The 14,297-nt window shown below is 37.4% G+C and overlaps 1 protein-coding gene across 6 annotated transcripts in view; it reads right to left on the minus strand.

Moving 5' to 3' along the window:
* GBE1 (1,4-alpha-glucan branching enzyme 1) overlaps positions 1-14,297 on the minus strand; it is a 272,537-nt gene that overhangs the window by 139,532 nt on the left and 118,708 nt on the right. For 5 of the 6 annotated variants that reach the window (XM_043538390.1, XM_037906053.2, XM_043538393.1 and 2 more), the window contains exons 4-6: positions 6,896-7,021; positions 2,646-2,781; positions 116-206 (exon numbers count right to left, since the gene is read on the minus strand). In XM_043538390.1, coding sequence (XP_043394325.1) covers positions 116-206; positions 2,646-2,781; positions 6,896-7,021 — 353 coding nt within the window. The remainder of the gene's footprint in view (positions 1-115; positions 207-2,645; positions 2,782-6,895; positions 7,022-14,297) is intronic. The other variant, XM_043538391.1, reaches the window with a different exon arrangement.

Consider the following 14,297-nt stretch of genomic DNA (forward strand, 5'->3'; position numbering starts at 1 on the left):
ATATGATGTCAGAATTCTTACAGTGCATTAGATTGTGCTATTTGTCTACATTTAAATACTATTTCACCAACCACAGAAAAAAGCGAAAGTGTGCGTAAGTCCTTAGAAAACATACCTTGATGCTGCAAAAAAACTTGTGATTTGATAACCAAAACTGGCATAGTAAGCATGTTCCATAATAGCCATCAGCTGAACACAATTGTATCCTGTTAAAAAAATCCCACAGTTACATGTCTAAATAATAATTTGATATACAATTAACTTTTCTAGTATTTCAAATATGTCTAAACTGCTTCTTTCTCCTTATTTTATCTGGTTCTAAATCTCTAATGTCCAATTAATAATTAACCACAGACTCAGTCTTTCTTAAAAGTAATGCCATTTTAACATTTTATACTTGTATGACCTTCCCATCAAAAACAGGAAGGTCAGTTTCTCAGGTTATCTACATATGAATAGATATATTGAATCTATCAGTTTGAACAAGCAATAAAAGATATGCAAATATAATCTTAATATTCTGAAGTGAAATTAAGACCACCAATCTGCATGTCCTGAACTTCAGATGCACTTTTGATATTTACAGAGTTGTCATGAAAGCAATGTAAGAGTAACTGATTAATAGTGCTATATCTTGTGCTTTACCAAGATTTTTCTTAATATTTCAAACACATTTTATTTCAGTCTTTAATCATTACATATTTTCTTTCCAAACTCATTTCCCTCAAGGAATCTTTCGAAAAGAACATTAAAGCTGTATAATTCTGTTTTGAGCTTACTGAAGCAGCTGAGAACCAAGAAAAACGTTTGGGGTTTGTTTTTTGGTCCCTTATTCAACCCAAAAGTGTTTCACTATAGATTTTCTTCTTTTAATATCAAAGGGAAAAATTATATTTTTATGATGAAACTGTGGTACCTAAAACAAATCTCTGCTAAGCTAACTCTAATATCAGCAAAAAAATGTCCTATCAGCAAGCGATAACCTTCAGGTCTATTTGAAAAGCCTGTTGAGACCACAGCTTCTCTTTATTATTTGTTTTAACTCAAATCCTCAGCATATCGTTTAGCCTATGTTTCCGCCTAACTTTATCCTGTTTATTTAATTTAGCTATGATGTCATGCTTACTTTTGCCCTCAAAGTCAAACAGTTACTATTAAAAAAATGGGCTGGCATTAGCTTAGCAATTTGTCTAAGGTATATAGCCGTTATATAATTAAGGATCGTTGCATGGTTACCCACAGCATTTTTGTAAATAAACAGTACAAACTATTTGAAATGACTATCATTTTATCTGCTTACAATTTATCTTGTTGTTTGCCTTGTGTATATTTCTTCACACTTTTAATATTTCAACATTCTGACAAAAAGAGTGCCCCTTAAGAGAATTATTAAAAATAACAAATCCTTAAGTAGGTCTGGCTACAAACAGGTAGATACAATTTAAATCAGGCAAATGACTGATATTGTGGATACATTTATATTATTGTTATTTTGTTGTCTGACACCATTTTACATTATATCCATGACATTCCTCCTCCCCTAAGGAAAAATCTGTAGGCAGAGTTGCATGCTTTCAGATTTCCATTGAATATATTAGCCTCCTGGAAAGCAGAAGATTAGTTTACAAGAGAAAATAGCAGCATCACAAGATCAAGTGTTAACTCTGTATTTTTAGCTTATTTTGGTTGGGGGTCCCCAAATACAGAAACTTACTCACTCTGGCAGTCAGCTTAACTGTAGTGAATGACGAAAGCCTTTTTTTTTTTTTTTTTTTTTGGTCAAACACTGACTTTACTATAAATCATTATAGTTTATTTATGGCTGGTTTTGTTAGGATGTGGATGAGCTCTGTGTGTATCTAGTGTTTGACTTCATATCTGGTTTTACTAGCTGTCATTAATATGCCAACATTTGCCATAGATACCAAATACGGTTAGCATAGTTATTTCCAGTTCCAAATACCAGTAGGACATCATCATCATCATCGTAGGGTAATGGCTAGCAAGTGCTCATGTAATCTTTTATGTGCCAAAGTGCAACAACTCTTAAAGCACAAAATAAGATAAATAATTAGCTTTTTTTTTAGATAATCATTCCAACAATTTCATCTACAGCCTACACAGTTACAATAATACACCACAATTCTTTCCTAAACAGAACTGCTCATGTTAATTGCTATGCAATACTAGAACATACAAATTATCACTTTAAAATTGTCACACTTCACATAGTAAACTTAGTAAAACTAGATACAGTACTTTTTCTATACATATATACAAAAATAAAAATGTAGCTGGTACATTGGCAAGTAATCTGTTTTCAGTTATTTGTAATGAGTGTCTGGCATTAATACAGCTTTGTTTTCAGACTGAAAGTAAATGACAAATATTTACCTAGTTCTAAGGAATGAAATTTTACTTAAAACTGTAAAAGAGAGTATCTTTGATCCATATACCCTAATTCCTGTCCACTTCATTTCATTATTTAATTAAAGTAATTATTAGTACCCTAAAAATAAATTTCTATAGTACATTTAAGCTTCATTCCCCACACCCCAAGACACTCCATTATCTTTTCCAATAAGAGCAGAGACTCATTACAAATTTCTCTCTATATGCATCTCACCAAGAAGCATGTTACTTACCAAGATCCTTTATTTTAGGTAGTATGTTATACGTAAAGTTTTTATAAGAAGCAACTTTCCCATCTGGGGAAGCAATTCCCACGTGAGATTCATAAATTCTTAAGCTTTTTGGTTTCTTTGGTTGAGGATGTTTGCGCTATTGAATAGAAAATGGTTGTCATTAAAGCATAGCATCTGAGAATGTCAATCTTGTTATATAAAAACACCGTTTACACAAGTAAGAGAAAAAAGAACCAGTATATTCATTTTAAAATCAGGTAAGAAAATTGTAATGCAACATATTCCCTCTAGATTAATGCAATTAAAATTGTAAATACAAAAAAATTACTCCAATATGGAGATTGATCAATTTCTTTGATTTTTTTTTTTCTTCCACTCTTTACTTGACATCCTTACGGTCAGTACTTCCATAACTTCATTGCACCAATGTATTAAAGTGCTGATTTTGTGAAAAAGTGACTTTAAAACAGCACACAGAAAACTGGTCTGCTGATTGTATTCTTAGTCAGATCTGCTCAATTTAATGGGGAAAAAAGTTTTTGGGGTTTTTTTTGTTTGCTTCTTGGGTTTTTTTTTGAGGGGGAGGGTTTTTTTTTTTTGTTTTTTTTTTAATAAAGTAAAGCACATTCTTCTGTCTAGTGCAGGACATAAAAATTCCTTTGTCAATATCAGGTAGAAAAGTTCCCAGCTGAGTGGAATTGAGTTTTACAGAATATAAGCATTCATTAAGTACAGTTCGAAAGACAACCTTTCAAATGTTACCACCAGAGTTGGTCAAAAAACCTCTGAAAAAAATTCAGGTAAGGAGTTTGTTTTCCAAATTGATTTTTTCCCCCCTCCAGGAAATTTGTTGGGATAAAATTTTCCAAGTTTTGAATTTATTGTCTCTCTCCCCTGCCATCTGTTCCTTTATTTCTCTTGCATTCAATGTCAAACAGGACTCATGTCCAAGGTTTTCACTACCACCAGCACCAACACAAATACAAACTTTTCCCCATATTTTTTTCAAAATTTCTCCAAATTTGGAAAAGGTTACAGGGTGGCAAAGTCATTGCATTTCATTTTCCTTTTGTCAGCTGAACTTTTCCAAATTGGAAAAGTTTTTTGAAATAAAACTTTTGAAAAAAGCCCAACAAATATTTTCCTGCACACAGTGGCCAAAAAATAAAAGGAGTGGGGAGAGGGAAGAAAGGGAGAAAGAATAGTTATTTACTCTGGCTCTTTGAGATGAATTGTCCACATGCATTCCACTTCTTGTCCACATATGCTCCATGGGAGGGGGACTGTATTTTTGGCTATCAGTGTCCTTTGGGCCACGATTGCACTCTAGATGTCCCCCTGGCCTCCCCACACACCTGCGGACATGGTGACGTACGCTCAACAGCCTCTCAGTTCCTTCATCAATAAATAATCCAGGTAGTATAGAACTTTGTAGTGAAAGAAAAGGATGGCAGGTTGTGGAACGCATCCTTCCACCAACCTAATAGTGAGAAGACTTCTTGCAGGACTTCCACCATCATATCCATATGATGCTTTATGTATAGATACATGGATTTCAACTTCTCTGCATACAACATAGGTAAAGTCTGGCATATTGAGACATGGGTGCAGAAGGCCATGTCACCAAAAAGGGATGCATCTGCAGGGTGAGCCTGCAGATTAAGGAGTCCTCCTATTGCCTGGAACCTCTCCTGTGGTAGCTAAGCTCTTGCTGACCTCAGATCTAACATTACTCCTATAAATTCTGTAGTTTGGGTTAGCAAAGTGAGGATTTTCCCATGTTCATTTGGAGCCCTATGTGGTAAAGGGCTGTAAGACAATGTGAATCAAGCTGGTCACTGATCACCTGCTGGGAAACTTTTACCCAGATCAGCCAGTTGTCCAGGTCTGAATATACCAGACTGTAATGTGTTCTTAAGTGGGCTGTGCCTGCTACACTCTTGCTGAATATGTGTTGGTGCCATGCAAAGACTAAAGGGCAGGACCATGTATTGGTAGTAAGTCCCTCACTATGAAGTATTCTCTCTGTGCTAGGTATATGGACAGACAGAAAGAAGCATCCCAAAGCTGAGAACCACAAATCCATCTTGAGTATTTAATGAGGGGATAATTGAGACCAGGGTTAGCATCCTGAACTTGTAGTTACGGATGAATCTGCTGGGATATCAAAGTCTATAATCAGATGCCAACCTCCGTTCTTTGGGAATAAAAAGTAATGGGAGTTGCAAGTTGCAAAAGGGTATCTAATTCTTGATTTAACAGTATCTTGTAAGAGGGGTCCCTGGAAAGGAAAAGGGAAGAAGGGTTGGGCTAGTATGGGCCTGGAATTGGATAAAATACCCCTTTTTAAAATAGTTTTCAGGACTCAGTCGTCTTAGGTGATCTGGTTCCAGGATTCCTCAACAATTTAAAAAAAAAAAAGTGGTCATTAAGTGTGTGCGCGTGCACACACGTGTGGGGGGGCAACGAGGGGGTATAATTCCTGAAATGGTTCTGATTAGCTCTTGATGATCAAATCAAACTTGTTGCTGTGAAGCAGCATGCACCAAGGATGCAGTGGGAGAGGGTTTCCTGCACTGGAGCCTTTGCTCCTTCCATTGTGGTTCCAATACTATCTGTGGGTGACAGTAGCAAGGTGTAGATATCCCAAAGCATCATCAGGCTGAGGCTGTGATCTGCTTTCTCCTTGGTGCTGGCAAGGATATGCTCAATGAGCAGAGAGTGGCTCTCAAATCCTTTAATGATTAAAGGCCTTCAACTGTTTGCACACTGATCAATCACAAACTTCAAATTATTATTTTTATTACTATAGCACCTATGGAAGGTCCTCCGTTGATGTTTGGGCTCTTTGGGTATTCCTCAAGAGTGGAGCCCGGAAGCCCTGTGATGAAGCAGCCATTGTTATGTTTGGGCTATTAACTGTCCTTTGAGCACTACAGATTTTAGCTCCTCCCTGTGTTCCTATGGGAGATTTTATATTAATTGTGACACCCTTTTCCCAGGTGAGATAGTTGTATTTTAACAGAAGATCTTGATAATTTGAAATGCACATCTGGAGACAATCTGGGGAATAGATTTTTCTACTAAAAAAGTCAAGTTTGTAGGGTCCTTCTCTGTGTGTGTCGTATTTGAAGACCATCGCTGTTTGGCTCTTTCATTCACTGCTGTCACCACCAGCGTTTTGAGACTCAGTAGATGCAGAAATCTTAAAAATTTCTTTGAGGGAACTTGATAACATGTATCAACTTACTTAGATGTGGGTGCCACAGATGCTGGGATCTGCCACAACTTCATAACTAGTTCCAATAACTGCTCATTGACAGACGTGACAAGCCTACCATGCCTGGAGGAGGGCAGACGATCTAGTCATTTATGAGATTTTTCTTGCAGTACCTCCACATGAATCTCCAGGGTATCTCAGAAGATCCTAAAATCATCCAATTGGCTAGGAGTAGAAGGGATGACTGCCTCATTGATTGAAAACAAAGATATTGCTGCTGGAAATAATTGATACTCCCCTTCCTACATGTGGTGTTCTTACTAAGTGCACACTCTACCATAGCAAAGTGAAAACTGACCAATCATTGTTAGTTTTCACTACAGCTATTCAGAACCCTGCAGACAGCAGAGATACTGAAAAGAAGAAGACTCATTTCATTCTGCTGCTGAAGAGAGGCTAAGAACAGAGGCTCAGGGGGAAAATATAATATCCAACACTCTTCAGCACTTAAGGGGCTCAGGGAAGTGATAAACTGATGACAACACTGGAAAAAAGACACTGATCAATTATGAGAATAACTGCGTGAAATCAAGATAGCAAAAAACAAAAGCAAAGACACAAATAGTACATTACACTTAAAACAATCCTGAAGAGTAAGCTGATCAGCCAAACAGCATTCACTGAGCAGTATGCGCCCACATATTCCTTTAAACTGCAGGGGACAGGTCCATGTGGGCACAGCAGGACATCTTTTTTTTAGTATGGCTTTAGGGCTTGGTCTGCAGACCAGCAGATTTCAAGTACATTTTTTTCAAAAAACAGTAAGTGCATTAAAATAGGCGCTTACAATGGAAATGTCTTCTCATGCTTAACTATAATATTGATACACCATGTGCAAAGTAACTCATGTTATAATTAGAACGCACCCCAAAAAATAAAAATAAAAGGACTGTGACATGACAGAAATCACATCATAAAACATGCCTTGCATGCACTTCTAAAAGCTTTTGAAATATAAAATAAGCCTTACTAGATATGGCAGTGGTGGTTCCCAGTGTATCCAATCATAATTCACATTTCTATCTAAGCGTGCTACATATTTGGCCCAAGGTGAAATACGGTAGAGAATCTCTCCATTTTTACTACGGATCACCACCTAGAAAATAAAATGAAGACATAAGAAATCACTATAATGTCATGTGTATACAAGCACCCGTACAGAAACGGAAGTCTGTTCTCAATGATAGGAGCGCCAGAGGAGAAAAGATTCTCATGTTAATTCATACAGCATAACAGTGTTAACAAAAATTAGCCAGATTTTCCTATAAACTAGAAGACAACTGTGGCGTTCTACATTACTTGATTCTTTGAACATAAAATAAAAATGCAGCTTTGTCATCATTCCATGCAAAGATGGGTTTAGCACAGAAGATGGAACAGAAATAGGAACACATCTAGTGAGAAACCCTGTATTAGAAGATTAACAAAAAATGAAACTAGGGGGTTTCACAGTTTGTAGCTTCTGTAGGCACAGCACACTGCACGCATCAAGGGGTTCCTTGCATTTCTCCATTCCCCCCACCAGCTCTCTCTATGCCACCTCCCATCTCTCTCTATTTCTGGGGTTCCTTGTAGCTCTCTTCTTTCCCCTCTTTCATGCCAGGAGCTATGTACCCTCCACACTCTACTCCACACACACACACAAACCCCGCCCCCCAAGGAAGGGGCTATATGTGGGCCCCCATTCCTCCATTTGCAGACAAACAGAAAAACCAATGCCATTAAAAATGCTGATGATCAATGAAAATCCATCAGCTATTCTTTTGGATATTACCTTCATAAATTCCTTTTTAATAATGATTCCTAGCTCTTATATAGCTCTTCTATAATTTAGAAGAAAGTTGGAGTGATATTGTATAGATCAGAGTTGCTTATGAACAGCACAAGCCCATGGCAATGTCTCTGCCACAGACAGGGTAAAAGGAAAAGAAAACCTGCTATTTGTGGACCTAATCTGTCACAGGAAGAGAGAAGAAACCACTGTTGCCCTTCACTCCACATCTTGCACAAACAGTGGGGACTCCCTGGCTTTCCCATACATCTGGGGATAAGGAGAGGTGGAGGGGAAGCAAAGACAGTGCCTGTCCTACAGCATCATCACTATGAAAACAACCAAGTTAAGGCTGTCAGGAGTAATTTGTGTGCACTACTTTACATTCTGGACCTTTAAAATCTTCCCGAAAGAGACCGAGATGTAGGATTTAAGCAAGGCATTAGCAGGAAAGTAATGGGAGCTCCTGAAAGAATAATGCTGCAATGGGGTGGCTACGGAAACAGTACTATAGAGGTTCTAGGCCTCGGAGGATACCTTGGAACATGTGATTTTCCAGCCAAGAGGTGGACATCTATGAAGTAGGAAAGCCACACCCTTGCCTCTACTGCTTGAAACTGCAGGAGCTCGGTAGCCTGAAGGTCAACATTTTCCACCTGCTTTTGTATTTTACACATGCATTTATTTACATGTGCATTTTGCTTGTAATTAAGTAATTTGCTCCCACATCTTTCTAGGAGGATTCTGTCTGGAACCCATCTTGACAATGGTTGTGGGAGAGAGGTTAAGACCTTTCAACAGAGTAAAAGAGTAATAACTCATATGTTGAACTTTTTCAAGGCTGACCAGCTTGGCATCCAGTCCAAGACTATACTGTGGTTATGTCCTGATCTATGGTGGTGTCTTTCTTAGGCCCTCAGGAGCTACCTGCCTAGCAACCATAGCCTTGTTCCTGCACAGAGACAGGTTATTGAGCAGATTCCACTTCATCACCATATTAAAAAGCAGGGGGAGAGGGGGGTAAGGGGAGGGTAGATAGAAACACTGACTGGGCTCTCAGTCAGTCACCAGGGATTAGGTTGAGCCTCCTAAGATTAAATGGGATTGCAGCTCACAGATTCTTGCCACCTGTCTGTGTCACTGCTGCTGCTATGGATGTGCCATAGCGCTTCAAGACTATTAGGGCTTGAAAGAGTAGCAAAGTGAGTAAATGAAAATGGTTTAATATTAGTTGAAGCTAACAAAGGATAGGTGATCAGGTATGGGAGGATCATCTTAACCGTGTCCCCATTTGTTCAGAGGCATAGTGCAAGTCTGTGAAACAGGCCAGATCATTTGAAAACAGATATTTAGCTGAGGATGGAATGGACTGTGGTGACACTGGAATTTCCAGACTGGATTAGTGGTCCAACAGCAGAGCCACTACCAGATGCTTCAGAGAAAGGAGCAAGAAGTTCTATAGCAGACAGTGGTGGAGTAGCCTGGCCACAAGAAAATTTCCTCACCACCCCTGCAGTTGGTGGTTGACTTATATACCCTGAAGCAGGCCCTATGAAAAATAGATATTTAATCCTAATCAATGTAACTCTGGATGTTCTCATTATACACATAAATCTCCTTTTTTTTAATCCTAATAAATTTGTCTTTAGTAATACGTGACTATACATGTTGTTCACATTAGCTAAACTCAGTGGGGGGGGGGGGGGAAGAGGAGAGGAGACAGTATTCCAGTTTCAAATGTGTTGCCTTCCTCTTTCACTAAGTGTCTGCACTGGGTGTTTTGTTTTTTGTATTATAAGAAAAGGCAAATGAAGCACCTCACTTACTTTTCTCACACCATTCATTGTTTGTTTTTTAAAAGTAGCCCCTTTAGTTACATAGGAGATAAAAAGTGGCCAATTTTTTTTTAGTCTCTTCACACAAAAGTCTTTGTATGCATCTAATAATTTTTGACCAGTAAATACCCTATATTTCTGTCTTTTTTAAACCAAGTTGACCAAAAATGGGGGTATGTCCTCCACCTGGAATACTATTGTTGTATAGCTGTATGTAATAATATGTTCTATGACAAAAACTGGAATGGAAAATATTAAAAAATTATAATCAGACTAACCTAGTTGGCTTTTTTTGGCCACCATTGTACATTGAGCTGAGGTTTCAATGAGCTGTCCACAGTAATGTCCAGTCTAAGCGATTACAGAACCCAACATCTGAGTAATTCAAATTATTTCTTCCATAGTTCTTTACTTTGAGTTTGTCAGTAATGAGTTTCTTCTCCAATATAAATGTACTGGGGCTTTCAAAAGACTTCAAGTGGCATAATTTTCCATTACCACAATCACACAGGTTTGTCCTTAACCCATCACATTACATATCCAGTACAAATGTCTGGAGGAAAAGGCAACAATCAACTAACCGCTAGATATTCCATGTATTTTGAGAATCCAACTTATTTTCATGTGACAAATAGTTATTTGAACTGCACAAATTTTCGGTTTCCAAAACACCAGCTGAGAATGCAAAAGTATTACAAAGATCAACTTTGAAGTGATAAAATGGGCTTGGTAAACGTAATAGTCAAACTAATTTTAAATCTAGTAAAATGGCTTATTTAGATCAAATTATGAAATGAAAAATGCTCAAAGAAACAAACTAGATTCATACTTAAAATTCACATTAACCCAGATTCTTTGGCACTTAGCTAGTTCTACTGTATGACATATTTAGATAAACAACATAGTTAACCATCAAACCATATTCCATGCACTTGGAATCATTACAGCTTTTTGTATTTCAGTACCATGGAGATTCCAAAAATCATTTCGCTTTTGCCAAATTTCACATATATAAAAAATAGACTAATTGAATGCACTGGGTTAATAGGATTGTAGAAATTTCTTCTGAAGAGCTCATCTCATTTCAGTCCCCAATTCTGCTGCTTTCATCTGAAATAGCTATTGGAATAATATTTATTTAAGCGAATGGATAAGCTTCTTAGCTGATAATTATACACCTTTACATCTAGAATCCTCAACAGGTAAATAAATTGCTTTTCAAAATATTTTATATGTAGAATAAATTTGTTTCTCACATAGTACTCTCAACATGCAATTGTACACAGGCTGTGCTAATGCACAGCAACTTAAGTTTCTGATCTTTACACAGCTTTATAAAACTTGAAATGATTTATATTTGAAGGAGGTAAGAGCAGACTATTGATCTAATTCATTTTTGCTCTAAGCTTTTATTCTAGGACAATTTAACTTTTAACATTATTATGCAAAGATATAAAAAACCTCTTAGCTCTAGTGAAAAGGGCACATTTATTGAAGAAGAGAAGACACATAATTTAGTTAACTTTGCAGATGCGAGAAGAGTCTCCTAAAAAGGGCAATTATCTTAACAAGTAATCAAAAAGCGTAAGTCTAGCCTCTCACACTAAATGATTTTCCTCAGTAGGGCTCTTTCTCAACAAGGGGCATTTTCTAAAATTTTCCTAACCCTGTTGTATCTGATTTAGCCACACCATTGTTAACAGCCCTAAAACCCCTACTGTTGCCTGAACCAGCTGCTGCTGCCATTTTAAACAACATGATGGAACTGTGCACTGAGCTGGAGCTTAATACCATGTTGATTGGATAAGCAAGTACACCTAGCAGCATTAAAAATAACAAACATCCAGAGCCCAGTTTACACAACAACTCATGATGCTCCTAATGCTAGTGGAGCTGAACCCATGTTAATAACGGTCGTGAACTCTTAGAAGATTGTTTGGGGCATAAAGACCCACATGTCCCAATCTTAGGAAAAAAAAAAAATCTAAGTGCAGTTACACAAATAACCCAGTACCTATGAACTGTGGTCTGAATGAGAGCTGGCTAGTTGATGCTCAATCCTGACAAGACCACAGTATTTGTCTGTTGGAGGAAGCAACTAGAATAAATTGATAAAGGATTATCTTAGCACCCCCAAATGAGGAAGCATTTCTGTTATTTGTCACACAGGCGCACACTTGAGTGGTTTTATTAAACTGTGGGTAACTGAGGATAAAGGTAGTCACAGTCATTTTCAATGTGCTCTGAGCAAAGAGAGTATGACTTTCCTCAGGGGAAAAAAAGCTGATTACAGAGAATCACAACTATCACTTAGAGACTTGATTACTTCCATATAAAGTGCATTACAGTAAACTTTGGACCCATTCCGAAGCTGGAGTAGAAGACAGTCGCTCCCTTTATTAACTGGCATTTCATAGAGGCAATTTATTGTGTAGGTGCTCCATATTCTGCTTGGGGCACCAGAGAACTTAAGTATTTGGAACAAGATAAAGGAGCTGGATGTTATACTAGATAAACAGATATCGGGTCAGCACAACAGTCCTCACCCATTTACCAGCAAGTGAAATATTGCACAAAGAAAAGTCTGTATCTTAGGGAAGACTTTTTTTGTCTTTTCTGCTAAAATTTCTGCTTAACAAGTCCATCAAAGGATTTCCCTTGTCTGGGATGTGGAAGACTTGGACACAGACTCTTCACTATTTGGAGAAATTGCAGGCTATATTCAGGAGTATCTTCTGGTTTATAAAGGTTACAAGTAAGTGTTGACTAGAACCTGGTGTACTTGATAGGACCACCTAAGAAGCAAAATAAGACCCTTTTACATTTGGATGGGTTTTTAGTTCATAGTGAGATCATTCCTTGGGCCTCACTCTCACACTCAGGCCCATCGTTAATATAGCCCATTGGGGCATTTTGATGCTAGATTGCTTTTTTAAAACATATAATCTTGTAGTTGTTTTTAAAAGAAAGTAACCACATACAACACAAAAATATTTTTTCTGGTATGCTATTTTAAAAAGCAACAATGTAAACACCTAATTAAATAGAGAATGCATATTCTTTTCTATGTACACAAGGATAAGACCTAGAATTACTGTTCTATATTTAGGTTAGAACAAGTTTATAACTGCACAGCTTCGAGTACTGAATTGCATATTGAAATAAATGGTGGAAGCATAAGCATTTGTCTGTTTACATACACACTGTGAAGGACCATGCACCTTTAAAAATTATTATTTTTGTCGACTTGTTGACTCGAGAAGCACATTGCACATGCAAAATTTCTCATTTTTTTCCCAACAGAAGTAAACAAACTTTCACCATTTATTTCCACAGCAAAATTTCCACCCCCTTTCACCAAATCACACATTTCTCACTGAGGAAAGCATACCTACCACTTTTTAAAATGAAAATATGAGTATATGTGGCTGGCTAATTTTGAGCATAAGAGGTATTTTGCCTAAGGTAAACATTCCTGGAAAATAAAGCTAAAGCCAAATATTCGTCCTAATTCATAACTAGAGTATTCACTGTCAAATAGAAGATGCAGCTGTTCCATGTGGCTTTCAGTTAATGTGACATCATTAATATCCTTTGTATGGCATTTCTACTGCAACCACAGCAGTTTGATCTGGGATGAAAATTGTTGTGTTAAAGTGCACTATTATGCAGAATGAGACTGTATATTACAAAATAATTAAAGCAACTGCCTCTTCCCAGAGTGGGAAAAAACTTTACAAACCAACAGAGGAAGACAATCTCTATCCCAAAGAATGCAAAGTTAAGTGGCTATCACGTACATTATAGCAACAGAGGAATACATTTTTTTTAAAAGGCAATTTAGTGTGCAATTATTTACAAATGAACTAAGTTTGTCCCATCCAAAATACACACATCAGGCATACTTCATTGTAAAAGATGTAAAATGTTAACTAATAATAATTTTAAGTAATTAAAATACGTGCTTGAGTAGTTCCAAAGGAATTCATATCTTTAATACTCTCAGCATTCCATCTACCCCAGCCTTTTTTTTAAGTTTGATCAAGAACTACAGAAAGGGGAACATTATGCGGTATCACACCATTTAAAGGGTCAGCCATGGCTTTATTCAAACGCACAGTTAACAAATAGCACAAAAACAATAAGGCTTATCTACTAACCACAGAGCTGTTAGGTAGCAAGGCGGAGGTGGCTGCCACCCAGGGAACCTACAAACCCCGAGTCTAGACCTGCTGTTCCTTACAGCCCCACGGTAACTTCAGTCCAAGCCCTGTCATTCTGCAGTGTGAACGCAGGTTAAGCCACAGACCCAAATCAGAAGGTCTGTGTAATACACTATGGACATATTAGCACAACTATGAGACCAGAGTCCAACAACTGTAAACTTATGTTTACAGTGCAAAGTGAACGTTCAAGCACTAACTTGGAAACATCACGTTCACAAGCCCAGGTCCCACAAACTAGGTTTCAGTGTGCTATGTATACATATCCTTTTCTAATGAAGGTATCATTGCAGGAAACGTGTATCCTGAAAAGCAGAGGGTAGCCTGTGCTGACACAATACATGAACTGGGACAGATACTGCTGCATACTTGCTGGCATTTATCAACTTTTATAGCTAAGGAAAAGACACAATGGCTAATGTTTGTTAGCAGTTACAGTATAAGGATTTCCTTAGAACTCTAGCTTAGTCACTGAAAATATTTTGTACTTCTACTAATAGTCTTGCCAAAACAAAGATTACTGAACTAACCTTACTAAACACT

Source organism: Chelonia mydas, chromosome 1 (genome assembly GCF_015237465.2).
Source record: "Chelonia mydas isolate rCheMyd1 chromosome 1, rCheMyd1.pri.v2, whole genome shotgun sequence".
NCBI classification, from domain to species: Eukaryota; Metazoa; Chordata; order Testudines; family Cheloniidae; genus Chelonia; species Chelonia mydas.